At 38.7% G+C, this 27954-nt stretch overlaps 1 protein-coding gene across 1 annotated transcript in view; it reads right to left on the bottom strand.

The window, feature by feature from the left end:
• LOC149802750 (uncharacterized) overlaps positions 1-27954 on the bottom strand; it is a 248263-nt gene that overhangs the window by 14593 nt on the left and 205716 nt on the right. The window contains exons 44-47 of the mRNA XM_089953826.1: positions 26360-26596; positions 8440-8576; positions 6041-6237; positions 2996-3126 (exon numbers count right to left, since the gene is read on the bottom strand). Of these exons, the coding sequence (XP_089809952.1) occupies positions 2996-3126; positions 6041-6237; positions 8440-8576; positions 26360-26596 (702 nt within the window). The remainder of the gene's footprint in view (positions 1-2995; positions 3127-6040; positions 6238-8439; positions 8577-26359; positions 26597-27954) is intronic.

Raw genomic sequence — 27954 nt, 5'->3', positions numbered from 1 at the left:
ACATTCAATATTTAACATGAGCTTTACACCACAAAAATGTGGTGTAAACTCAGAAAAGTTATTAAGCACTAAAATACAACTCTCCCTTGACAACTCGTGCACAATGGGCTCCACAAACATAGACCGCACTATGAGCAAGGTGTGAGTTACCAAGGGACCTTCAAAAAATGGAGGGGGGGGAGCGGTGTTAGGGAACTGGGCTGTTTATTGACTGAATCCTCATAATACAATTACAATGATATTAATTTTTAATAATGCGCTTTTTCTAATGAAGCTGTTCGTTATTCTGATAAATAACATTTATTTTCAAAATGTCCAACATAAGAAAGATTGTTCCAACTGGTTCCAGCAATCGTCATGTGCACGTGAAACAAACATGTGTATTAAGTCACTGCTTTTTGTTTTCTTGATGAGTCTGGTTCCCGTATTGGTGTTTAATATTATGCCAAATCGGGAGTCACAGAGCAGGGAACTAGACTAACTGTTGATACACCAACAAACAAGATTCCTTTTTTTCAAAAACACACAACATTTATTTTGTGAGACAATTGTCTGCGTCGAAACTTAATTTTTGTATTGTTCAATTAGTAAAAGATTGATGTTGTGATTTCATTGGCAGTAATAATGAAACTTCTTATCATCCTTGAGGATATATCGAAGTGCCAGTTCAAGAATTCTCTGAAACTTGCTTGCTCACAATGATCCGTATCTGTGAAATCAAACTCTTTATTTTACAAAGTATTCATTTCACTTGGCTGCCTTGTTATCTTTGATCACAGTTATGAAAGAGTTCACCCGACAGTGACCGAGGCCCCTAGATATTAAGTTTGTAGGATTTTCGTGCCTTTTAACTTTTCTTTTATTCCACCTCCTTTATTTGATTTGAAAGACATTATTAACTTCATAATACAAAGGAGGCCAGCTTTTAATTCAGTGCAACAGTACAACAAATACTTCTGGAAGTCAGTTATCAAAACACGGTAGGCAACTTAATTAGGTTCTCAGAGAAACGCTCGCGGACATACTGTTACGGTCGATTGATGCATTTTTCATTTAAATAACACACAATACACAGGTTCAATAGACACTTTATTATACATATAAAATAATCTTTGGCATAACGGGGGCAAGTCCTGTCACAGCACACTGCACCAACCTAGCTCTAAATTGTTTGTTCTATAGGAATTACTCAGGAAGAGAGACTTGTGGGAGTTTGAAGGGTTGTGAAGTGTGTCTGACACCTGTATGTGGAGCCGCAACTGGCTGATACAAGGTATATAGGGACACTGATAACCGAAACTCGACAAGTCTGATCCTGAGGATGCCATAATAACAAACATCAGCCGATACTCCATACATGCACCTTAGGAAGCGGGTATGAAGTATATATGCACATAATAGTTGAGTACGTTTAAGTACTGACACAAATTGGGGGTTCAAAAGCAAAGTTATGAATGCCTGAAACTTGGCAATGGTCTTTTGTTTCATAGGAATACCTCAGGAAGAGAGACTCTGGGGAGTTTGTAGGGTTGTGCAGACTGTCCGACACTGTATGTGGAGCCACAAGCAGCTGATACAAGGTATATGGGGACAAATAACTGAAACTCAATAAGTCTGACCCCGAGGATTGCTATGATAACAAACATCAGCCGATACTGCATACATGCACCATGGAAAACGTGTATGAAGTGTTTACAGCCTAAAGTATATTCAAGTACTGACAATTGGGGATCAAACAAGTTATGAATGCATGAACTTGGGCAATAAGCCCGAGAACAGAACTGGAACAGTATGCTATACAGGTAATGCCCCAAAATGAATGACATGGTGGAAGGAGGGGAGGCAGGTGGTTCTTTCTGCAGATAACTTTTTACGTTAAATGCAGCATCGACACTGAAAAGTACACATCTCCACAGGCATCCCAGTTGCTGACTGAATGCCTCATACAACAGACAATGTTTCATCACGTGCTCCAGCTCGGTCGTCTGATTGGTTCTACATGAAAATATCTAAATTTAGTTACTAGCTTATTAACATACTGGCTGCACTGACTTCATGTCTGGCAGAGTAACCATAGTATACAAAGAGGGGCCCAGCAAGGGGCCAGAGAATGATGTACTGTGTGTTACTCAAACTATATTTAATTAATTAATTTACAATTTAATTACAAGTGGACACATTGCATTTATGGTGATTACAATTAAAAGGAAAAAAAGATAGAACTAGAACACAAATTTCAATTGATAAAAAAATTATTTAATTTGTATTTATTTATTAAAGTACTGCCTCCACCCGGCATGAGTGACATTTTCGTTGATCAACATTTCCTTATGTATCTTTAAATGCGGTGTACTAGGAATGTCGTTTGGAAATAAAATGCAAAAATTGCATGACCTATTTTTAAACTTGATATTTCATAGTGCTGATTAACTTCCAGGTCCTATCTACCGTTTTCGACCTGCGATACATCAAAGTTTCCATTACCAATTTTGATCGTGATTTTCTTCAAGTTCAACAAATAGAGATTAATTTTGGGGGTATTTTCTGGTTTATAAAAAGGGATCCATGCCTGACCCTGCATTATAAGTGGGTTCGCAAATTATCAGGGCACAATTTATTGAGGGAGTTGTGTAACAACATTCTGAAATGAAAGCACTACAAACACAGAAGATATCTGCGATGAACTGAATGATATGTCATAAAATACAAGAAAAATAAGTAGTGGTGCACCAGTAAAATTCTAGCCTGACATTATGTGAGTTGAAGAGTCATGTGAGGTGGAATAGAAAATATTTGCATTACTGTTCTATACTTAAAGACTTGTTCTTACACAAAAGAGGAAAAATATAGCAAAATCTTTCCCTATACCTAGAAGCAGGAATGGCAACCTAACCAAATGGAACAAATATTGCATCTGGATAAAAGATTTACAATACATTAATATATCTGTGTAATAAAATGAACAGATTATAGTGTATGTGTTATGTGTACTTACTGTCATTTGGACAGGTACAGGTCATATTGCCCAACAGGCCATTACAGGTGGCAGAATTCTGGCATTTGTTGTAATCCTTGCAAGGATTTGGGGCATTCTCACACATCTTACCATATGTACTGGCTGGGCACCTGTCAACAAAACTCCATAGGTGTATTACTTCCATTGGATAATTAAAGATGAGCAGAACATATTACAACAAAAAAAGAAACGTAAAATAAATCAACTTTTGGGACTAAATTTAATTTCTGGTTTTCAGTGCTCTTAGGTTTACTGAGGGTATCACAAAAGTGAAAAATATGTATTTTTATATATATTAAGTAAATGTAAAAATACATCATCAGTACCAGCTTTACTATTAACACCCCAAAATATGAAAAAAATTAGAGCCCCAAAAATAAACATGTTTATCATGTGATTTGAGAGAGACGGGCAATTAAATTTGTGTGTGTGCATAACAGTAGTTGCAACAAATCAAGAAAGCTATCTGCTTGTCAAAGATTTTTTAAAAGCTTATCTGAATAATAAATATTTCTTCCAATTACTGTTTTGTTGGTCTCAGTTGTTATGTATTTTTAATTTGCATTATTTGTTGGCTTTCTTAATTGTATGTTATGTACATTTGTATTTTGTACTTGACTTTGTCCAGAAAATCAAGGTCATAGTGTATCTGACCAGTAACATTTATTTATAAACAACATAATACATAGCTAATATTCCTCTATGAGTATGGGTTAAATATTAAGATCATTATCAATTGAGACAAACATGTTTATTTGTGTCTGGGTCTGGGTCTAGGACATCAGATTTCCACTTGCAAATTCCTAAACTTGTTGACAACTTTGAATATTTTATAAAGGTAACTAACCTATATCCTTAGTCTTTTATTGAGTCTTAGATTTTATATCATGTTGTATACTTGAAAAATTACTCATTCTTATACATCTTTTAATTGGAATATTTATGGACAGCTCTCACATATTTCTTTTTCAGTTCATGGCAAAATGCCAATACATCTGCTTTCTTCCAATTCCAGAAAACTGCTGGCTAAGAAATATTACTAGTTCAAAAATGCTTAGGTACCAGACTTGAAGCATGTGCAGTTGAGTAGCAAAGGTCCTGAATTCACATTGTGTGTTTAAAAGGTATGCATCATTTGTATTTTTCAACTGTTTGCTATTTTCTGGCACATAAAGTAAATTTCTTACCTACATAAAATATATCACTTACAAATGTATTGCAACATATTTCATGCCAAAGCTGGGATAAATTATGAATCAAGCATAAATACACTATGTATTTTTTCATTGTTTATTTCAAGTCTAAAACTTTGTTATATTTTACTGTGTTGAAAAATGAAAACAGATTTTTTGGATGTGGCCCAGTAACAAAAAGAAGCAATATATTTTTGAAGTCCATGTCAGGAACATCCCCTGTGAGTTGGACATATGTGAGGACTGTTGGAGAACATTCAGCAACCTCACAAACCCAGTAACAGGAAAACAGAAGCTATAACCTTTTTTGCAGGCTGAGCATAGTTGTCATGTCATTACAACAATCTACACTGAAAGACATTTAACTTTAATATTTTCAACTGTGAATCATGTTATATTCTCGGGAAATTAATTATCATGGACTTGGGGATACTAATATTCACTGATTTTGGGATAGCGATATTCATGGACTTTGATGATGCCACCAACTGCAAATTAAACTGAAGGAAAACTGGATTAACGTATGAGAATATCAGGATCCATCCATCTTTGTAAACTACACATACTTCCAAATGTCATTTTTTCACAAAAACATAAAAGATGACATCGACAGAAATATATAACAATACAATTTTGCTTGTAAAACATATACAGATGTATAACCCTATTTCAGACACTTTATACCCCAACAAATCAATGTCAATTTTTTTATACAAATGTCAAAAACTGCTACCATGGCATGAAAATGTCTAGTCAGGTCATCCATTTATTCAAAAAAGTATGCATACCCAATCTCATTTCACTACCTTTATGATTTTTTAAAAAAATCATGCTACCAAAATTTAATTAAAAAGTATGTTTTTAAAAAAAAGAAGTTAGAAATTGATATAAATATGTGGCCTCTACATATCACTACATATATTCCTGCTCAGTTTCACTTGTCTACCTCAGGTGCTCTTTACTTAATCATGTTAACAAGATTTTGGCAAAATAAATCAAAGTCCAAGAAGTTCAAAATGGGCACAATGGGTAATTTAAAAACTGCTGAAATGGCCTGAAAATCTACAATTACCATGGTAAATTATTAAAAATTTCATTGCTTGAAGTCCAACAGTACTGTTGTATTATACTTAAAAGTGGTTTCAGGATGGATGTACAAACTTAACAGATATATGGATGGACAGCAGCAAAAAAATATGAATGCCTCACTTGCTATCACAGGTGTGGAGCAACACAAAGATGGCCATCCCCAACATCTTGAGTCTGCCTCAGAGTTTTCATAATAATGGCACAGTAAAGACTTTAACATTGAGGTAAGTCTATGGTATGGCTAGATGTATGGTCTGACATGCACACAGATGCCTATGTTATTACTCAAGACTTTAACATTGTGGCAAGTCTATGGTATGTCTAAATGTATGGCTTGACATGCCCACATATGCCTACATTATTACTAAAGACTTTAACATTGAGGCAAGTCTGTGATATGGCTAAATGTATGGTGTGATGTGGCTAAATGTATGGTGTGACATGCACACAGATGCCTACATTATTACACAAGACTTTAACATTGTGGCAAGTCTGTGGTATGGATAAATGTATGGCTTGACATGCACACAGATGCCTACATTATTACTAAAGACTTTAACATTGAGGCAAGTCTGTGGCATGGCTGGATATATGGTTTGACATTGCACACAGATGCCTATGTTATTACTACATTGAAATTCTACTAAGACAGTTTTGAAAATGCATTCACAGTACCCATTATTCATCAACTAACAAGTCATGTTTCCTGGGATAATTGATACATAATGACCATCATACTTACTCACAGTAGAAATCATCAAATATGTTGTTACACATAGCTTGTCCAACACAGGGGCTTTGCGGGTTACATGGTTGCCTTAGCTGGTTACAATTTGCCCCAGTCCAGCCAGCTGTACAGTCGCAGATGTATTGGTTGATACCGTCTTTACAAGTACCACCATGGTAACATGGCTGACTGGCACACTCATCAATATTAATCTATGCATATAAAAAGAAACACATTTTAATTCTGTTATTTCTGTAAAAAGCTTGGGTCAACTGTATATATTTTAATTACTAGACAACTCTTTACGGCTTTTTGAGCAACTACCATTTTGGGTAAATAAGATTTTCTAAAGCTGGAATAAATAATTTAAACATCTTTCAGTGTGTGTGCATGTGTGTGTGTTTTGGATTTTTAATGTAGCTTTAAATAAATTTCAGTCATATCACTATGATGTCTGTAGTGTGACAGTTTATTATAAGTGATGTCTAACACTGGGGCATCATGCTGCAGACATATAGCATGATTTCCCACCCAGTCAAATTATCCTGACACCAGGCTGACCAGTCCTAACACTAACCTCTTAATGCTGAGTGCCTAGGGAGGCAGCTGCTAGTACCATACTTATAAGTCTTTGGTATGACTTGGCTAGGGTTCGAACCTCCCACATACGAGGACGATGCTCTAACCACTAGGCCACTGGAGCAATTTAAACAGCATTCAAATGGAATATAACATTTACATAAATTTAGCAAACAAGATATCCATGATCAGAACATTACACAACTGCCCAATGTATGTTGTTATGTATTCTGTATTTTCTATATGATTTTCAATGAAAACTTGGTTCAACAGAAAACACATCACAAAGTTTTGTAAAAGTATATGTTCTGGAACTTTAGCTGAAGTGAATAAAACATTTTTTATTCCTTGACTCAATGCAATTTTAGCCATTTTGCAATCCACAGTGACATGTAATCTAAACTCAATTGGTTTTATTTTTAAGGCATTATTTGCAAAAACCAAAATAAATGCTTACAATTTATATTAAGCAATTCAAGACTAATAATTTTGGGCACTGACACCAACAATCTTTGATATAAGTCCAAGTGACAGTGACCTTTGAACTTTACACCAAAAGGCAATTATAGACAGCTCTTTCATTTCCAATGCAAGTCTACAAGTAGTATCACAAACACCACACACAATGGCACAGGAAGCAGAGTGAATACATCTAAATGATTTTATTTAGTAATGCATATAGACATGATTCATAACAGTGGCTGAGTGTTGAAATGATTTTGGATATTCTTCAGTGATATCTAGATTTTCAAAATAGTTACTATACTGGCCATATTGGATGTTAAGTCTTATTTATTATAAAAGCAATGAGATAACACAAGACGTCTTTTGGTTAAAGCCCTGTATTGACATGGTCATCAATTCAAAGGGTTTAGTGATAGCAAGGTTTTCAAGAGGACATACATGGTGTCTATACTGGCTACCAGATCAGCATTTTATTTTCAGTTAGGACATACTAAAGACAAGGAGTCTTCACCTTATAACATCATATCAATATGGCTTTCAATTTGCGAGATTTTGGTTTGGTGCTTTAAGTAACAAATGTTATTTAGTGCCAAGGCAACTGGAGAAGAGTGCCTTGCCCATGAACACACCATGGTAACTGACCGAGGCTAGTGCAATAGTAGGATTCAAATCTATACCCTTTCAGTCTTGAGTCTTACCTGCTAACTACTGAGCCACCCTGTTTACCTCCATTTAAAAAGGAGTAGTGATACCATGATCTTCAGGATGGCTGACATAGTGGCCATAACAGATGTCAGGTCAGCACTATTTTCATTTCGGACCATTTTTATAAAAACTGCGAGACTCGTCTTAATGTGATTGTCATCCTACAAAACAATGGCAAAACTCTAACAAAATTCACAGTAGCAAACTGATTGTCTGATATGCAAATCTTTATACGCTGATCATAACATTCACCAAGTTTTTGACAATCATCAAAAACTGCAGGACAAGTTATGCTGATGATATAGTGCTGGATGGAAGGATGGAGAGACTGATCAAGATGAATATTGCTAAATACAGTGGTATAAAATGTGAGTTTCATCATTGTTGTTCATTAATAATTGTACCTATGTGACAACATGAACAAATGGAAATGTATTTCATTTTTTTGGAATGCCTTCCCCTAAAAGAATATGTTTAATGCTCTAATGTAATACTGCATTTCCACATATTCATATGTTCAACAAAATCTCCATTTTCTACATTTGAAAAGCTGATGAAAAAAGACATTTCTAAAAGGTAGCTTTTCTTGTTATAAGTATCAGACAACTTTTTTAATAAAAGACCTTGCTTTTTATCCAACAGCCCTGTTTGCTGATAATACTCACCTCACAGAATTGGCCTTCATAACCAGGGTAGCATTCACACACATGGTCGTTTTCCACTGGAATACAGTTCCTTGTGTTGGTAGAATTACATCGTTTGTTGATTAAACAGTAGTTGATAAGTGTCTGGCAGATTTGCCCTGGAAATCCAAAATCCAAATTTATAATACCTGTAGTAATGTCTCTCACCAATGCTTTCTCTGAAGACCACTGTCTATGCCCCCTCAACACCTTAACCAGCAGCAGGGGGGGGGCGAATCGGACATTTTGTCCAATCGTTATTTTGCTTAATTATTACTTTCTGCAACTCAACGATCTAGTGTCGTCAGCGCCTGGTAAAAAAAAAACGACGACGTCGTTGGGGGATCGTCCAAACGTCATTTGGTTTAATTAACACCTTCTGCGCGTCGATCCCCAGCGTCGTCAGCGTCCGGTAAGCACATCGACGACCGCGTCGATGTCATCGCCCCCCCTGCTGCTAAGGAGTTATTTACAATGAAAGTCTTTATGATCTTACAAACAGAGTGATCACTAACTCCTCCTCTTGCAGATCAATTAGGTTATTTGACTGATCGGTAAGTCTAAAATTAATTCTCGTTAAAAACCGATCATGGCATCGCATATAGACCGGATTAATCGGACTCTCAACGATTAAAAATCCCGGAGGGGCTGTTGGTGAAAATGAATAAAGGATATACCCCTGTTGAGCTTGATTTGATTGCTTGGTATCTACCTGGTAACTCCCTTCGATAACATCACACACTAGATTGATCGCTATCACCGATGCGATATTTACGTTGTATGGAGCAATATGCCTACCATCATCTCCGTTATCGTGTCTGAGGATATGAGTTGATGGACCGAGAAAATCATTAAGAGACTTTCTTAGTTCTGTCGCGTTGTATCCTGGAAACCTGAAATCGGGTAAATCGGCTTCTGCGATATTATACTCGGTTAGGAATTTTTGTTTATTATCAGTTCTGTTAGCGGATATTACCCCGACGATTCGTTCATTGATATATTCCATGTCTGATATAAGTTGATTTAACACCTCAACGTGTTTTTGTGCTTTTGTTTCCCGTAGCTGTTCTAGTTGTAATTGGTAAATACGATTAATCTCGATAAAAAACCTATCGATATCATTTAAATTAAGTTCGGCATTGACGTGCGATTTAGGAGTTTTCTCGTACCTAAAATACCAATACATGGTATTCCTGTCTTGAAATGTAAACCAGTCGGGGGGTGACGCGTTTTTCATAACAAACAAAACATCTCGATAACTGGGATTAATCTCATGATACGATTGCTTGTCCGCGGGGTTTTCATGAGGTGGATTCTTAGGCCAACCTAGTATGGTTCTTATTGAACTGTTATAGATATCAACCATATACCCCGGTGTGCTTATTTCAATCGTCGACGATAACGTCGGTTCATGAACCGTAATAGCCATTTTTGATTCCTTTCCTGTGATCGATTTTATCCTGCGTTGAAATTCTTTATTGATTTGTTCTATTTGGTATGACCCAGTTGGTATTGTAACCTCCTCCCAGTCTGGGGTCCCATCGGGTTTATTTGTCCGTGTAAAAACCAGCGAGTTATTAGGTTGTTGTCCGTTAAATGCGTCCGCTCGGATATTAGGCCAACTGTGATATACTCGCAATTTTGCCAGCGCTATTTCCTTTACTGGAACCGGCGATGGGAAGTTCACACTGAATTCGGGTTTCGTTGATGTTATCGATATCATATTTGTTTGTACCGGAGTGGTATTCTCCGCGATCCGCTGAAGTAATTGAGACCCTTCGGGGTTCAGCGACATTATTATTATTCGTTGTTTTTAGTGTCTAATTTTAACAACCAGGTGGTTTCGGCTTCCAGTTGAAAATCCTCAATTTTTGACATCGCGGAGCTATATAACTGGACCATCGTGGAGAATTCAACATCGGATACGAACAAATTATCAATCGATAACGAGATCAACCCGGATAATTTCGAGTATGCGTCGGATACTATTTGATGTTTTACTGTATACTCGTTGAGTTTTTTCTGAAAACACGATGATATCTTCCTAGTGATTGCGTTGGCAACTTCAGCAACTGTTGTCATTGCGGAGACAGCGATTGGAACAGCGATCGGGGCTATCGTGGTCACCGTGGATAAAATAACACCGGCGCCAGCTACTATACCCGACACCGAGTACACGACCGCGTCGATGGCGGTTATTTTTCGGCGGTATTTTTTTATTTTTGCACGGTATTGTTCGGAAAGCGTTTTCAAGTTCGCGGAAAATTCTTTTGCGGTATCGAATCGATATTGATGTGACGTCGGTGATACCTCTGATTCAATTTCCTTGGTGGTCATTTTTATTTTAAAAGAGCTAGTGTTTTTAATTACTTAGATTCGCTGCAAATTCCACATACCATGTAATGTTTGCCCGGGTTAGATTTCTATCAACGGCATAAATTGTAAACTGTTCAGTTGCGTTCCTGTCTATAATTGTTGATATTGTATTGTTAAACCCGGATGAACTCGACGATAATATATTAAACTGCATCATTGAAACCAGTGTCAATCGATAAATACCCTTGACAGTTGCGGTAATATTTACTGTATTCTGTGTAGGAGTCCAATCGAATGATCCATGCCGAATTGTGTATACTGTGTTGATGATGTTCTCATGAGGGATTTTTATTTTTTCGAATTGCTCTGCTACTCTCGGTAGTCCGTCTTTAATCGCTTCAACATCAGTTTTAATCGTTCCTATTTCCTGTATATGCGTGTCCACATCTTTTTTGTTCGCTGCAACCCTAGTAATGAGTGTATTTATTTCCTGTATATGCGTGTCTATACTTTTTTTGTTCGCTATAACATTAATTTTGAGTACTTCTATTTCCCCTTCATGCACGTCTATACTTTTTTTGCTCGCTATAGCATTAGTGTTAATTGTTTCTATTCTCTGTCCATGCGCGTCTACATTATTTATGATCGTTACAACATTAGTTTTGATTGTTTCTATTTCCCGTGTATTCTCGGTCATACTTTTTTTGTTCGCCGCAACATCAAGTTTGATTGTTCCTATTTCATATGTATGCACGTCTATACCCTTTTTGTTCGCTGCAACATCAGTTTTGATTAATCCTATTCCCCGCCAATACGCGTCTATATTTTTTTTGTTCGCTTCAATATCAGTTTTGATTGTTCCTATTTCCTGTGTATGCGCGTCCACACCCTTTTTGTTCGCTTCAATATCAGTTTTGATTGTTCCTATTTCCTGTGTATGCGCGTCCATGTTATTTATGATCGTTGTAACATCAGTTCTGATTATTTCTATTTTCCGTCCATGCGAGTCTACATTATTTATGATCGTTGCAACATTAGCGCCGATTATTTCTATTTCCCGTTCATGCGCGTCTACACTCCTTTTGTTCGTTGCAACATCAGTTTTGATTGTTTCTATTTCCTGTCCATACGCAGTGATATCATTTATAGTTATTGTGATTTCATCCGGTTTGGTATTTTTTTTACCAAGGAATTTATCAAAGTTGTCATCGATCCTGTTAACATTTTTTCGTAACGAGGTAAATTGGCCCGACAGCGTCGTAAACTCCAAAATAGTATTTTTTATTGTTGCAAGATTCGGTTCGGTTACCGTCGGGGTTCCAAAAAAACTAGCGGTAGTGAGTTGTATATCGGTGACAGATTTTTTCACCTCGGCGACAGATTTTTTCACCTCGGTGGCAGATTTTTTCACCTGCGCGTCAAGTTCGGTCACCGATCTATCTAACCTTGTAAAACCGTCCTGGACTAATGTCACCGCTGATATATGCCCACCCGGTCTGATTCGTCCGTCGGCGGTATACAACGCGATAGAGCCCTCGTCGGCATCACGCTGTCGTGTTAAAACGTCATTCAGTGACATATTACCGGATTTCAATTTACCCTGGCGGTCTTGAAATACAACTATTTCGCCCGGGTCAACACTTGTTAAATTCAACATATCAGCGATTTCATCCTCAATTAGTTTTTTTATGTCGGCGGCGGCCGTTTCCGTGGATTCTTTCAGCGCCGAAACCGGTCGTCCCCAAATATCAATCATTATTATTGTAAATGTTATTCTCTAAAATCCGTTGAGCTTCTACGACCCTACTAGTGTATTCGTTTACAACCACATGAGGTGGTTTTCGCGATGATGAAATCGCCGCGAGTACGTTCAATACCTCACGGCCGCATATCGGTGGGTCACTTAACTGCTGTGTTGGCAGCGTGGAATAAAAAACCCGGGCTGAACACGCCGGGGCTGAACACGCCCGGATATACCGCATAAACTCTTTCGGCGGGGCTAACCCGTATGAATCAAAATAGACGATCGCACGCGGATCAATCGCGTATGCAACCCAATGAGTTCCCGCTCCGGAGGACCCATCGAGGTTAATTATACCGGTTTCAGTATTCCTTGGAGCCGCCGGTAATTGATCCCTCATAAAAACACCTCTGAAGTTTTTTATCGCTAACGCGTTTGCGGCGTCTATTAAATCAAAATTAGACATGGGAGTCATTGACTCAGGAGTCATTGACTCCTGCGTTAATAAACGGTTCCCGGTAGTCTTAGACCCTTTCCCGAATACCATGAATACGGGGTTCCCGGTAGTCTTAGACCCTTTCCGGCTACGGGTCGTTTTTTTTTGTAGCCTTTCCCGGTTGCCTTCTTCAATGCCATCCCCGCCGCGGTACCAACGGCCCCCAACGCAGCCGCCTTAGCCACCGCTGGTGCGGCCGCGGCAATTAATGCCGGAATCGCAGCTAACAGCGGAAATATCCCACCGGTCTTTTCCATGTTTTTAATTGCTGCGGCTGAAAAATCTATTTGAACTCCCTTTTTATTCTTCATCGCATCATTGAAATGTTTTATTTGACGCACCGTCAACGATATCTTATGATTACCACCTGCCATCTGCGACGGCTTCAGCGTTATTGTGGTCCCGCATTGTTTAGCCGACTTTGATCGTAATTTCTTGACTTGACCATCAGTCAACTCTACACTGACGACACTATACGACATTTATTGTAAACGCGTTTTGTGCTTTCAATTACATGTTTTCCACTGGCGCATCAACGATTCTCATTCGTCCACCAACACCTTCTAGCAGCATTGATTTATCGCTGAGAATGACAGCAACCGCTCTATAATTAACACCACCCGGGGCTATACGAGCTCGGAAGTGTATATCAACGACGGATTGTCTCGTTAAATCAAGATGTTCCAGCGAAAAATAATAAATCGGATATAGGTTTTTAAAATCAAGTTGTGATATTTGCAAACCAGTGTCGACGTTTTGATCACGACCCATATACGACAGCAATCGATGATACACACGTGCGATATGGTTGTCGCCGTAATTAAGCTGTATATCCTCGGATGGTTCCTGTTGTCCGTTTATTCTCAGCGAAACATCCCTGACTCCTAATTGATCAAATATCATATGGCTGCGTTCTTGACTACCCAATCGTTCCCTATTCTGTAGCGCTATGAATATATGACGCGGGGCTGAAACACCCTGTTTTGACGCCAAGTGCCATGTAAACGTATCGGCGACGTTATCCTCTTTAGCATCAGTTGTTACCGCTAGCCAACTCAACAACGATTTCCCTCCCTGTTCCATAAATGCTAACAATCGTGCTTCCGTGGTAACTGATGGAGTCAGCACCGGCATCCACAATGCCATTTTAGTTAAAATGACTTTACCGGCAGCGACGCCAGCAACACGCCATATTGCATTGTTATCATCGCCCCTTCGCGTCAGCGCGATTGTATGCTTAGCCCCATAGATAACCCTCCTGACATTTCTGCAGAATCCAAATATGTGATGGAGTGGAATCGCGCATGAAAACTGTCGGCGTGGTCCTTGCAACATTCCTACTCGTGTTGCGAATCCCATATTGTAATTATCGTTAAGACTTTTTATAATATTGAACTCGGCGCCCGGTCTTGCTCTGCGGTCTGGATTGGCTGCTTCAGCCTGTGGGTTAGTTGCGGTATCTCTTTCCACCAGCACGTTGATGTACTGAAGATGATCAGCGTTATTAGTGGTGTCCTTTGCGAACATTATAGATGGGCCCGCCGATCTTGTATAATCATCCGAGTATCTCGCTAACCCAATTATCGTCGTTGCAACATCAACCTCGCGTTCTATTGATTCAATTTCTCGCCCGTCAATAAGATATCTGGCGCTCTCAAATAACGCCATGATACCGTTGTTGACGAAGCCAATTCGAACACGATGGTCATCTGCGTATGGTGCATTATCGGCGGCATTTGTCACGAGTTCTCCCTCAATTTCGATAAACGCTTCACACGGCAGAAAGTATTTACTGGTATCTTGGACTTGAAGTTCAATTCGCGATCGTAGGTCAGGTTGCGCTGCATAATAAGAATAAAATTGATAATCACGGACAGAATCATCCCTGCGCACTGGGGCATCCATATCAAACGCGGGGTCAGCGGTTCGCGCAAACATTTTATTATTATTCATGTCGGTGTTTTCAATTGAAATCCATCAACGTCGTTTTCGTCGTAAATTCTTTGAATTTAAACCACTCCCCGCTATCGCGTTCATGAGCGCGTTGGTTGCCGCATCGGCTGATGGCGAAGTCGCCAACGACGGAGTCGTCGCCAACGACTGAATCGTCGCCATCGACTCTAATTTTTCTTCCACGGCGTCATTTATTACTTTACTGACATTTGCAGGCATCACTGTCGTTGATGGCATTACCGGTGGTTTCTGTTTTCTTTTTGAAAATCTCTTGGATTTCACCAACGACATTAGTTTGTCCCGCGCGGCTGAAAGCGCCTTTCCGGCAACATCTCCAATGGCACTAATACCCTTATCACGAATAACATCAATAGCCTTCATTCCTAATTGTTTGGCTAACGGCGCTACTTTTGGAGCCATTCTTGTAAATAACCCCGCAATGGTGCTACCGAGACCATCTCCATAGTACGCGCGGTAAACAGGCAATCGCGAGTTTACCACGTAGACGAGTACTGGTTTATCATGGTTGTAGTGTATGATCATCCTTATTAAAAACACCAGTTTTCCAATTAATCATCCACGAGCTCGTCTATGAGCGTTCGATATGCATTAATGTCCATAATACCGCCTGCAAATAACCGCTTGCAAATATCAGCGGCCTCATTGATTATTTCCGGAGAGTTATTTCCGGCTCGTTTTCCTCCGATTAGTACTTCCAGCCGTGATATATCACTGAGAACACTATTAGGACAGGTAACGCCGTAGGATTCTTTACCAACAGAGTATCCTTTTCCTTTTTTTGGTGTTATACTCTTAACTTCCTTGTGGAATGCGTCGTAATCGGATTTACTACGATGTGGTAATGCATCTTTATGTTTACTCGCTAAATACACTATTCTTGCCCAGTCCTTTAACGACTTTATATTTTTCTCGTAACCGCTATTGATATGCTTCTTATCTCGTATGCTCTTAGCAAAATTGTTGGCAGCAAAATTAATTAATTCTTCCCTGTTGCTGAAGCCTCTAATTTCATCTATTGTGCTCTTCTTGAGTACAATACGGGGTATATTCCCCTCTTTTTCTTCCGGTATTTCTTCTTCTGGTGTTTCTTCGGGTATTTCTTCTTCTGGTTCTTTCGCAGTAGCACCTAATTCTTCCTCGTCGGCCATTGTAACATAAGGTTCTTGTGGTTCGGTTATAGCGAGTGGTGATGGCCTCCGTGTTGTAGCAGCCGCTATTTTTGCAGGGAGTGTTTCTAAAGACCTTTTTGTTTGTTTTGTCTCTGCCGCTATCTTTTCAAGCGCACCAAGAACGGGTACAGTTACCGCCGTAACATCCTTAGTCGCTTTAGTTACCGGGGCAAATAACTGTTCACTTCCAACAGCAAAATCAGTTTGCATTTGTTGTCGCGTTTGAAGTTTCTCTCTCACTCTGTCTCGTAACGGTATAAACTTTCTAAGCGCTGCTAGTCGCTCTCTGGCTAGCCGAGTAGTAAGTGATTCACCTACCATTATTGTAAATTGCTCAGCAAATTTCTAATTTTCCGCCGAGTGTACCATCGGGGGGCTCCACGGAGTTTTCGTCTATAATCCTTCTAATGTTTTTGATCTTACTAGAAATCTCCCGGCGTCGTTCATAAACACGTCCGAGTTTTTTTCGTATTATTTCAACGGCAGTGAATAGTCCAATGAATGCATTTGCGTCATTGTGGTACAGGTTCTCATTAATCGTATGTTGTAATCGTTTTATAAAAAAATACTCGCGGGCCAGGGTAAAACGCCCCCGTTTCGACTGTTCGTTAATAATCTCATAATCGGATAATATTTTTTCACTGTCGAGACCATCAGATAATTCAATTCCTTGATTTTTTAATTTTGAAATCTCGGCTAATATATTATTGATGTCTTCGATATTCATTATTCTTATAAAACATCTTGTTTTTAAATAAAAAAAAATGAAACCCCGTGTATCAATCCCGAGGTGTTCAACAATACTGAATACTTTGTTTTCTTCCGGAATGGACAATTTATTGTCATGGCGACTTCGTCAGCGCCATAGGCGCCGGTGACTTCGTCACTCGCTGATATTTACATATGAAAATCGAATTCTATGCCCGGTCTTTTTTGAGATTGCTGTTTGATATACTCGTTCTGCTACTTTTCGTATTGAGGCGATACAAATGTCAAAGTATCTACTGGCTTCATTCATCGACTGAAATATTTTTTCCTCGTGAGTTGTTGTATCAAATGACTTTACGGGTTTTGCTTTCTTTGGGTATTTACCGGTTTGGCCTTTTTTGGTATTTTGACTCTGCGAGACAGCTTGCAAGTTTATAAGAGAATTATCAGTCTTATTATTATTAATATGATCAATCACAAGTCCATTTTCGATTAATCCGTTGAATACCTCAAATACCGCCCTATGAACATGGTACTTCTTCTTTCCGGCACCAAACATCAGATACCCCTGATTACTTACGGTACCAACCGGCTTCTTCAGTTTGCGGTTTCTAACAATGCCGTCGCGAGATGCCTCGTAATTGACGAGCACAGGATGCGGCTGAAATTCTTGGCCCATTTGTATAATAATACTATTTGTCTAATTTATTATTTGGTTTAATTATAAATCTTTCAACGTAGTCTTGGGGGGTTTTGATGACGAAGTCGGCGGTGGGGTCAATGACGGCGTTTTTAATTCGCTTGTCATAATAGCGTTTTAGTTCCCTGTATCGCTTTCCGCCACAATTGATACACAACTGCGATTTTCCTCTTACACCGACGTGACAAACCAAGCACGGGAGGGGGCCAAGAGAACCATTACGAACGCTTTGTAAATGATACCCGCAGAATTCACCTCTACATGATTTATTGCACGGGGTTGTCGACCCAATCATCAACCATTTGCAGTGATTCATTATACTATATTCTTTCATTTAAATACTTGTTTTAATTATATGGATGAGTTCGAGAGATTAGCAGCAATTAAGCCCTGGAAAAATATTAAGTTCAATCTCGATAGAGTCCTCAAGGACGCACCAAAAGCGTTAATAAACGATAGAACCCTGTTGAGTAAAATACGCGATTGTATCAATGAATTCAAGCGTGATGGCGCATCTCATAGTTGGTCAACATTTCGAATTGATGGCGTTGTTGATGCTACCATGAACGACAACCGCGCAGCAACGATAATATCACAACTTGACGGTAAAAAGTAATTCTTCAGAGTAAAATTCATTGTCCGGGTGGAATCAGGCGATTGGATCATACGTGATAAATTTGAACCAGTTCTCAGCGACAAGAAAACAGTCACTGTCAGCCGCGACTCCAAGCCGGGGTTGTTAACCGGAATTGACAGACCATACTATGAACGAGCGTATCCTGAAACAGCAGTTGTTTATGGAATATACCCGTTAAATAAGAAACCTGATATCGGAAAACTGAAACCGATGAAACAGTCAACGGGGATAAATTATGTAGCAGAACGAATAATAGAGCATTTTACAAATGCATGTCGAGGAAACAAATTGACTGATTTACGACGTAGCAAAATCAACCAGTGGGAACTAACCGTAAAAGAGCGTGGAGCAACCATCAGCGACATAGCGAGATTAGAAACATCGCTGAGATTTCCAACAACCGTTACAACGATAACCGGTGAAGTATTATACGAATCGAAGTATAAATCGAAGGGAGCCCCAATCAAAATTATTGATCATAACGAACACGCATGGACGCCCGCGATCACAATATTTCCACGGGATAGAACAGTAAAGTATATCCCCGAAGAATTCCTGGGAGAACAATTCTCCAGGGATGGTTTTCTCGCGGAGAGGAAACTATTTGATGCTATTGCCTACTTGTGTAAAAACGACCCTGTATCAGTGTGGTTACTTCGCAGCGCTGAAAACGATGCGGATACCTTTGATCAGTTTGTAAGACCAAACGGCGAATTATATCGCACTGAAGCATTTCACAACAGGATGAAAAAAACCGCCATAGAATTTGAAGAGCATGATGAACAACTGCTAACAAATTGTTTTACGATTACATCGGTTGTAGCTCATGTTGCAGCAAGGAAAAATGCGTGGAGACCAACGCGCAAGGAATTTCTGCCGGATGTACAATCCAGTTGTTTGGAGTATTATCACGGTGGATTATGGAACACTGAATACAACCGCGACGCTATGATCTCGGTTGATATGGTTGCCTGTTATCCAGCGAGTTTTCTCGGGTATGGATCCGCCGCTGAGTATTTCAAACGATTTGGACACCCCAGTCATGAAATGACTCGTGTTGCTATTAATGGACCACTGCCTGATTTTGATTTAACCGGATTCGCTCGCATAGTATCATTTGAATTCGCGGCAGGACTCCATCGCTGTTGCTATATTTGGATCGGTAGACACATGGCTGAAAAGAAGTGGCTGCCAATAGCGCTCCTACGGTATATGATTGATTGTAGCATGCTAGTTTCGTTGATTGTCAGTGACGCGATTATATCATACCGGGCACAGACTGAAGTCTGGTTACCAGAACCGGAGCGTCTAGATAGCATAATTGACGAGTCCAGAAAAAACATTGATGCCGACGAGGAATATATCATCGAATGGTCCAGGAGGATATTTAACCAACGAAACCGCGAGGCAAAAGATCTCGGTAGAAGAATAATTGGTAAGTTCACACAAGGTGGAAAAAACCACGACTACAAACGATATTGCTCACGGCTGATTATAGATGACGCAGAATATGATTTCGTAATCAAGGACGCAGTGGCAAAAAATAGATACGTGAACTGCAAAACAGCTTTCTTGTCCAATGGAACGAGGTTGGGTACAGTTGTTACCTACAGCGATGGAGACAGCCCGGCGTATCCACATTTGAGGGCGTCTATGCTGGGTTATGCCGCTATCAATTTATTCTCGATGATAAATAGATTTCCCGATACCGCGGTTAGAGTAGCCGTTGATTCATTTTATGTTGACGTAGCGTATAAGGGAAACGTAGCCGAGTTTACTAGTCCGGACGAGAGTTGGGGTACATGGAGAATTAAAAATGAAATACGACGCGATTATTCCCCGTCAGCAGATGTCACCGTTGAGAACAACTACTTACGCGGTGATAAATTGTCAGAATGGTCTAATGCACCATCGTGTTCTGATCCAATTTGTAGACACAAGACGGTTTATTTAAGCGGCTGTGGCGGGTCAGGAAAGACGACTCGGGCAATTGAATTATTTCGAACGCGGGCAAGTATAATCGTGCTTACACCGACCCATAGACTAGCGCGAGAGATAAAACAACGAAATGTTGACGCCGTTACTTATCACAGCTTTTTTCGATACAGCGGCGGTGAGTGGACTCCTGATCGAATGGGTGAAAAATTTATTCCCGACATTATCATCTGGGATGAGATATGTACTGTTTCGTTAGACGTTTTACAAATGTTTCTTGAGTGGTTGCTGCGCGCGAATACAGCGGTAATCATGTGTGGCGACCATGGCCAACCACCACCATTTGTCGGCGAGGGTCCACATGATTGGTTGAGCGGGTTTGTGGACTATTATGAAGAAACCGATACTGATTACCGAGCACTCGATGAACAACTGCGCGAGGTTAAAAAATTAATCAGATTACAGCCGGATAGAATTCAATGTGAAATAATCCGCGAGGTGATTCCGGAAACGCCGTTAAATGAATTCTGGGAAACATGGAGACCAAACGATTTGATTGTAGCGAGTAGAAAGATAGTCAGGGACACACTTCAGCGGAAGTTGTTTGCGTTGCATAAGGAAAAGTTTCCAACGCGCCCAGTGCCGTTATGTTATAGACCCGCGGACACACGGCGGCAGAACATTGAAGTTGAAATTCCAGCCCCGACAGCGTCGGGGACAAAAAAACAAATTCTCGTGCTGAATGATATCGTGCTCGTTGATATCAGCGTCGTCGAGGACGCGCTACGTGCTGATAAATCCCCGTGGACGCTAGGATACGCAACAACAATACATTCCTCGCAGGGACTAACCATCACGGACACAGTTGTTTGGATAGTTGATAATCGCATCGAATGGTCGAATCTAGTCTATCTTGCAGTGTCCAGAGTACGAAGGATAAATCAGCTTCGAAGAATTGTTGTTGACGGAGTCAGTGACGGAGTCACCAACGACGAAGCCGGCGACAAAGTCACCATCGATGCAAGCGTCATTGATAGAAAACTCTCGGGTTACCGCCAACAGGATAAAAAAAAAACAGCGGCGTTTTGATATTGATGCCGAATTAATAATCTCGCTACGACAACAACAGAATAATCACTGCGCGAGTTGCAATTGTATAATGAGTTGGCGTTATTCGGATAAAGACACTCGCCAATTTACCGTGGATAGGATCGATAACAGTCTCGGTCATGTCAAAAACAATGTGAGGTTGACCTGTCTTGAGTGCAATAGACGCAACGGCGCTAGTTAAGACCACGCGGGGGTAATTGAGTATCGTCAGGTATCACTTGTAGTTGCTCGCGTGTAAATCCGCGCTGAGGAGCAGTTGAATCCAGTCTGTAGATCGGTGGTCTACCAGTTGATCGTGTTATCGTTGATATGTTATGTGTGGTAACACTCCAAATAGGATCGGTAGCCCTTTTTTTACCGCCTTCAAGCTCTCCTGGTTCATATAGATATCTAACAGTGACATCGCCAAGAATCGGCTTGGAAACGCTATTTATTTTTGATTTTCCGGGTATATACTCGTATTTAATCGCGTCGCTGGGCTTCATGTTGATTGCTCGGGTAATCTCGTTATTTAACGCTGCAATTACACCTGGCAACCTTTTAACCCATTCACGAGATCGTTTTTCTTGGATGAATTCCTTCGCGTATTGATATCCAAATAACCGTTCAGCGAGAGTCCGATTGAATCGTTCAACAATTGCCTGATCACGATGTAGCGCAGTATGACCTCGTCGTATCGCGACGCTATGATGTTTCAGCGTTGATAAAACAGCGCCGCGAAATTCACTACCGGGATCAACTTGTAATAGATTTGGCCAGCGCAGAGGACCTCTTCGATAAATTCTTTCAAACGCAGCGGCTACTTCAGTTGCCGACTTTGTTTTTAACGGCTCCGCTTGTTTGTATCGACTCGCAACATCAACTACGGTTAGCGCGTATTTGTAACCGTTGTCATGCGGCAAAAATAGTATATCAGCCTGATGAACTTCATTAGGTACGCTGACATCAAAGCGCGAGAAGTTGATTTGTTTAGGCGGTGGTAGATAGATTTGCCATATAGCCTGTTTGGATAACCAATTAGCCGCAGTGGTCTTTGTTACCTTTGCAGCGCTTGCAAGCTTACCAATTGCGGCCTTCCCCTTCCAGTATCCTCTCGGAGAATAATAGATGGATTCCATGTTGTTATTATAAACGCTATCGTTTTCAATTACCAGCGCCAGAAGCTCCGCTTCCAATCATTAATTTACCTTTCATAGCCGATTTTACCAACCATGAGGCCAATTTTTCTTTGACGGATTTATCAGGAATAGCATTTAATGCGTGAATTAATTTTACATCCGCGATATGACGCTGTTGCAGATCGCTACTTTTGTAAGCAACATCATGAGCATGACACGCCTTATCGATAGCGTTTATTGGATACTCACCGGGTTTGGGCTGATTTTGATCATCGAGTCTAATATCTAATCGTGTTCCGGGGCCACAGTAGTTATATCCTGGGAGGTGTTTTTCTCCTGGATACTTTGCCCACGGTGTTCCGGGGAGTTTTGCCAATTTGGCTGCGATGTCACCTCCTCGCTTTTTTTTAAAACATCTCCGGGTCTAGCAGAAATAAATCTAAATTTCTTTGTACCGCATTGTACACACTTGTCAGTAAGCGCCGATCTATTATTTCTTGTTGTAACGGTTGTCATATCATTTGTGCCAGTACGCACTCTACACTTCACACAATATAGATCCATAATTTATGTATAGAAATATGAATATAATTGATTTTTCGGCGACTAAAACAAGAGAACCAGTTAAGCATGTTGCAGCGTTACCAAACTCAATCCGGATGATTATCATCGGACCATCTGGATCCGGCAAGACGCAATTGTTACTCAATTTAATAATGAGATGGATGAAGTGGGATAAGTTGTATTTGGTTGCTCCTAGCGTAGATGATCAACGATGCTACGAGGTGTTGAAAGATTTCAACGAGAATGCATCAGCGATCGCTAAAAAAAATGTCATCGAGTTTATTACAGATATCAATGATGCACCGGGTATTGATGATATTGATGGCGACGTTAACAATCTAGTCGTGTACGATGATGTTATGTTAGACAATCAAAAAAACCCAGCTAGGATATTTTCCAGAGGCAGGCATAAAAACACTGACGTGATATATGTCACTCAACGATACACTCAGATTCCAAAAGTAATTAGAGACAATTGTAATATTCTTGCTGTATTCAACGGCGTTGATACACACACGCTACGAAATATTTGGCAGACATGGTGTGGCGGTGACATGGACTTTAATGGTTTTCGAAACTTTTTTAGTCATGCTCAGTCGACCCCACATGGATTTGTAACGATAAATTTACATGATCCTCGGACACGATATCGTATTGGACTTGACCAAATATTCGGTTAGTTGTAAATAATTTTCATTGTAAATAACTCCTTACCAGCAGGGGGGGCGATGACATCGACGCGGTCGTCGATGTGCTTACCGGACGCTGACGACGCTGGGGATCGACGCGCAGAAGGTGTTAATTAAACCAAATGACGTTTGGACGATCCCCCAACGACGTCGTCGTTTTTTTTTTACCAGGCGCTGACGACACTAGATCGTTGAGTTGCAGAAAGTAATAATTAAGCAAAATAACGATTGGACAAAATGTCCGATTCGCCCCCCCTGCTGCTTAACCACTTAATCATTGCCCTTGGAATAAATTAAGTTCACCTTCCACTGTGCTTTCAGAAACAAAACATACAAGTACACTAACTTGGAGAGAGTAACATGGTTGCATACCAGACTTAATATGTTTTGAAATTTCTCCCATCCTGCAGAGCAAAAGACTCCAATATTAGCATCACTTTTCTTATTTATTTATAAAATATACAAACAGTCATCAAGAGCCACCACTAATTTGGGCAGGCAGATGACCCTACAACAAATCATTTACTAGATATTTGTAATACTCTCTGCTTAGCTCAGTGAAAGAAAATTAGAACTATTTTCTTTGTTATAAGTAAAGCATTGGATCATGTTTGGCATTTCAGATTACGTGATAAACTTAGAAAGATCAGCACTCAAGGTAGTTTATTTGTTTGGTCTGAACATTACTTCTCATTAGAATTCAAACAGTTCTCCTGAATTACTGATTCTTAGATTTTCAAACTACTAAATCAATGCAGGAGTCCCTCAAAGAATCATCCTTGGACCATTATTATTTTTAGTATATATAAATGATAGATGATCACTGAGGTGATACTGAGCTACTTATAATAGTTAAAAATCCAAACAGACTGGTTAAATTCAACATTTGGACATTTACAGGTCCCATCTTTGGCTAGCTAACTTTAAACCAGACAAAACAGAGTCAACGCTGATAACACAAGATCATAATTCAAATAACCTTCCTATAATGAAGATGGCAGCAAAGATATTCAAAAAGTATTCCACTGTTGGCATTTAGGTACTATACTATCATATCCAGCATTAGTCTGCAAAGGTATGGGAGATAATTATACTCTGAAGAATTTAAAATACGGACTGAATCACTTGTCCTTGGAAAGAATGAATACATCTTATATACTTGGTTTGTTTCACATATGATTGTTCTGAGACAAGAATACTATGAAAGAAAAAGAACAATGGGAAAAACTACATTTGGAGACCATGAGAATAGTAAGGGACACTACCATGAATGCAGCTAAGGCATTACTATATAAGAAAACAGGTTGGGATAGACTGACTTTTCAATGTTATAAGTATAAATTAGTTCAGTTGTTAAAAGTGTACCTTGGTTTTATTTCAAACTTTTTACAAGATGTAATTCAACCTCTTTTTGCTGGCAACAAGATTTACACCACTTCATCATTGAATCATTGAATCTCCTTAGTGCAGAACGACACTTCTCAAAAATAATTTCTCCCTTCCACAATTCAACTGTGGAACACATTACAAAGTGAAATAATAAGTAATCCCTCCGCTGTAAATCTTAAAACTTACCGTAATTGGGATAAACTTAAAATTCCTTCGTATTATTATGTCAGTACTTGGGTGGATCAAGTTCAGTATAATATGCAAATGAGAACAAAATTCAGTATTAATAATTTATTCCTAATTATATTTCTAGCAGTAGGTACTACACATGCAGACAATAAGAAAAACCTGAACACCTTAGAATGTCAAACATATGCAACTCTTATTAGACATTGTGTCCTCTTTGCATTATTGTTCAAAAATGTATTCCAATATGAAAATAATTATGACTATGCAAAACCTTCATTAAAATTATCAAAACATTTTTCAAATTAATACAGAGTTCACAACCACACAAGCATATTCCACGTTTTCTTACCATTATATGATCTCTGCAATAACTGCATATGCTAGAACTGATCATATTTATCTTTTAATTTGTATATGACTTATCGGCTTTAAACCATGGACAATTATTGTTTTAAAATTTCTCTTTAATGGGGGAAACAGTTCTGGACAAGTTTCCAGCTTCCTTCTGAATCCCCAAATATTATATTGTTACAAATCATGTATGAAAAAGTTGTCTTGAATAAAAGGTGTTCATATGGGGGGGATGTCCTGCTGTCTTTTTATACTCCTCACCAATAGATATTATGGGGACAACGTTTACATGCAATCTGTACTATAGGTATTTGACTGTATTATTAATTCTTAATACAAGAGGAAATATAAATTTTAAAATTTTGAGCAAAAATGCTGTTTTTGCTGTTTATTTTATCCAGGTAATAATAATCTAATTACTGATGACCAATGTGAATCTGTTGGTACATGATAATTTCCTTTTGTAATTTTCTGATTTTGGATCATATAATAAATTGTTTTCATATGATAGCAGATCAATAATTCTTAATGTCTGCAGGTAGAAATCAAAAGAATTTTTTGCAAGGTCCTTTTTTATATCCTGAATCAGATGTTATTTTATACTCTGAATGAAAATGACTTTTTCAGAGATTAAACAAGGAAACTAAATTTGTGGTATATATAAATGAATGTTTACAATTTAGTACATTTTTTTTACCCTCCATAACAATATTGGTAATCAGTTAATTGTCACCTGTGTCATGAATAAGTAGAATTATTTACATAATTCTGCAGAAATGTAAAATACTAAAATGTGATGATTTACAGTATACAAACCTTGATAGGCACTGGTACAATTACAGGTAAACATATTGACACCATCAATACACACTCCTCCATTAAGACATGAGGTGTTGGTACAGTCGTTAATATTCGTCTGACAATTTAGCCCTGTATACCCAACAGGACAATTACAGCTATACCCAAAAGCCTGGTCCACACATGTTCCACCATTCATACAGGGATTACCATCCTCACAGTAGTCTTTCGTAATACAGACATTGTTAGAAAATACTGAAAGAAAAAAAAAACTGGTTTTATATTGAAAGTCTTATGAATTCTTCTAATCTGGACAATACAGATAACAATTATTTATATTCAAGACCTGCAACTGTCCTGCCTTCCATAATGATTATTTAAAATCAGATTCTACATTATAATATTCAGTTAACTGAATTACCTATGATTAGAAAAGTCATATTAGGGTGAGAGTGGTCTCATAAAGTCACAATCTGATGGACTGCACATAATTAAAAAATGTTCATCTATTAATTAATTAAAAGGTTAATTAGTTTTTGTTTCCACTATTAACGATGAAGCAGATCACATAGGATTTTGATCATCTAGTCCTATATCCAGTAATTTTCTGGTTTCTCTACATGAGTAAAACAAATCGCTTTAATTTTAGTTCTCATGTTATAGATAGATGGAACAAATTACTCTTTAAATATTAGACATAACATTGTTTTTAACAATGACAGACATATTCTAAGGTTCAATATTTCCTTCTATATATGTTCATGAGACAGTTTTGATATTTGTATATTTAAAATATGTTTTACATTTCAATTCAGATGTATAGATAGTGCAGTCTGAAATTAAGAATTCCTATCTGAAATACCCCCCAAACAGGTGAATAAATAAATGTCTTGCTTGATCATTTTTGTCTATCTATTCTTCAGAGCAAATAAATAACCAGTACTCTATGTTACATTGTGTATTATGTACCTCTGTAGTAATCTGTGTTATAGATACAATCTGTATTAATTGGCTCAGTAGTACTCTATGCAACAGATACAGTCTGTATCAAGTACCTCTGTAGTACTATAAGTTATAGATACAATCTGTATTAGGTACATCTTTAGTACTCTATATTAGAGATACAATCTGTATTAGGTACATCTGTAGTACTCTGTGTCATAGATACAATATGTATCTGGTACCTCTGCAGTACTCTACATTACATATACATTCTGTATTAGGTACCTCTGTAGTACTATATGTTACAGATACAATCTGTACCCAGTACCTATGTAGTAATCTATGGTATAGATACAATATGTATCAGGTACATATTTAGTACTCTATGGTATAGGTACATTCTGTGTTAGGTACCTCTATAATACTATATGTTACAGATACAATATGTATCAGGTATGTCTGTAGTACTCTGCATTATAGATACATTATGTATTAGGTACCTCTGTAATACTTTATGCTGCAGATACAATATTATTAGGTACCTCAGTAGTACTCAATGGTACAGATATGGTCTGTATTACATACCTCTGTAGCACTCTATGTCACAGCTACAATATTATTAGGTACCTCTGTAGTACTCTATGTTACAGATAGAACATGTATTAGGTACC

This window comes from Sinohyriopsis cumingii, chromosome 3 (assembly GCF_028554795.1).
Source record: "Sinohyriopsis cumingii isolate HCF-2022 chromosome 3, ASM2855479v2, whole genome shotgun sequence".
In the NCBI taxonomy this organism is placed as follows: Eukaryota; Metazoa; Mollusca; class Bivalvia; order Unionida; family Unionidae; genus Sinohyriopsis; species Sinohyriopsis cumingii.
This window is presented reverse-complemented; position numbering and strand designations above follow the sequence as displayed.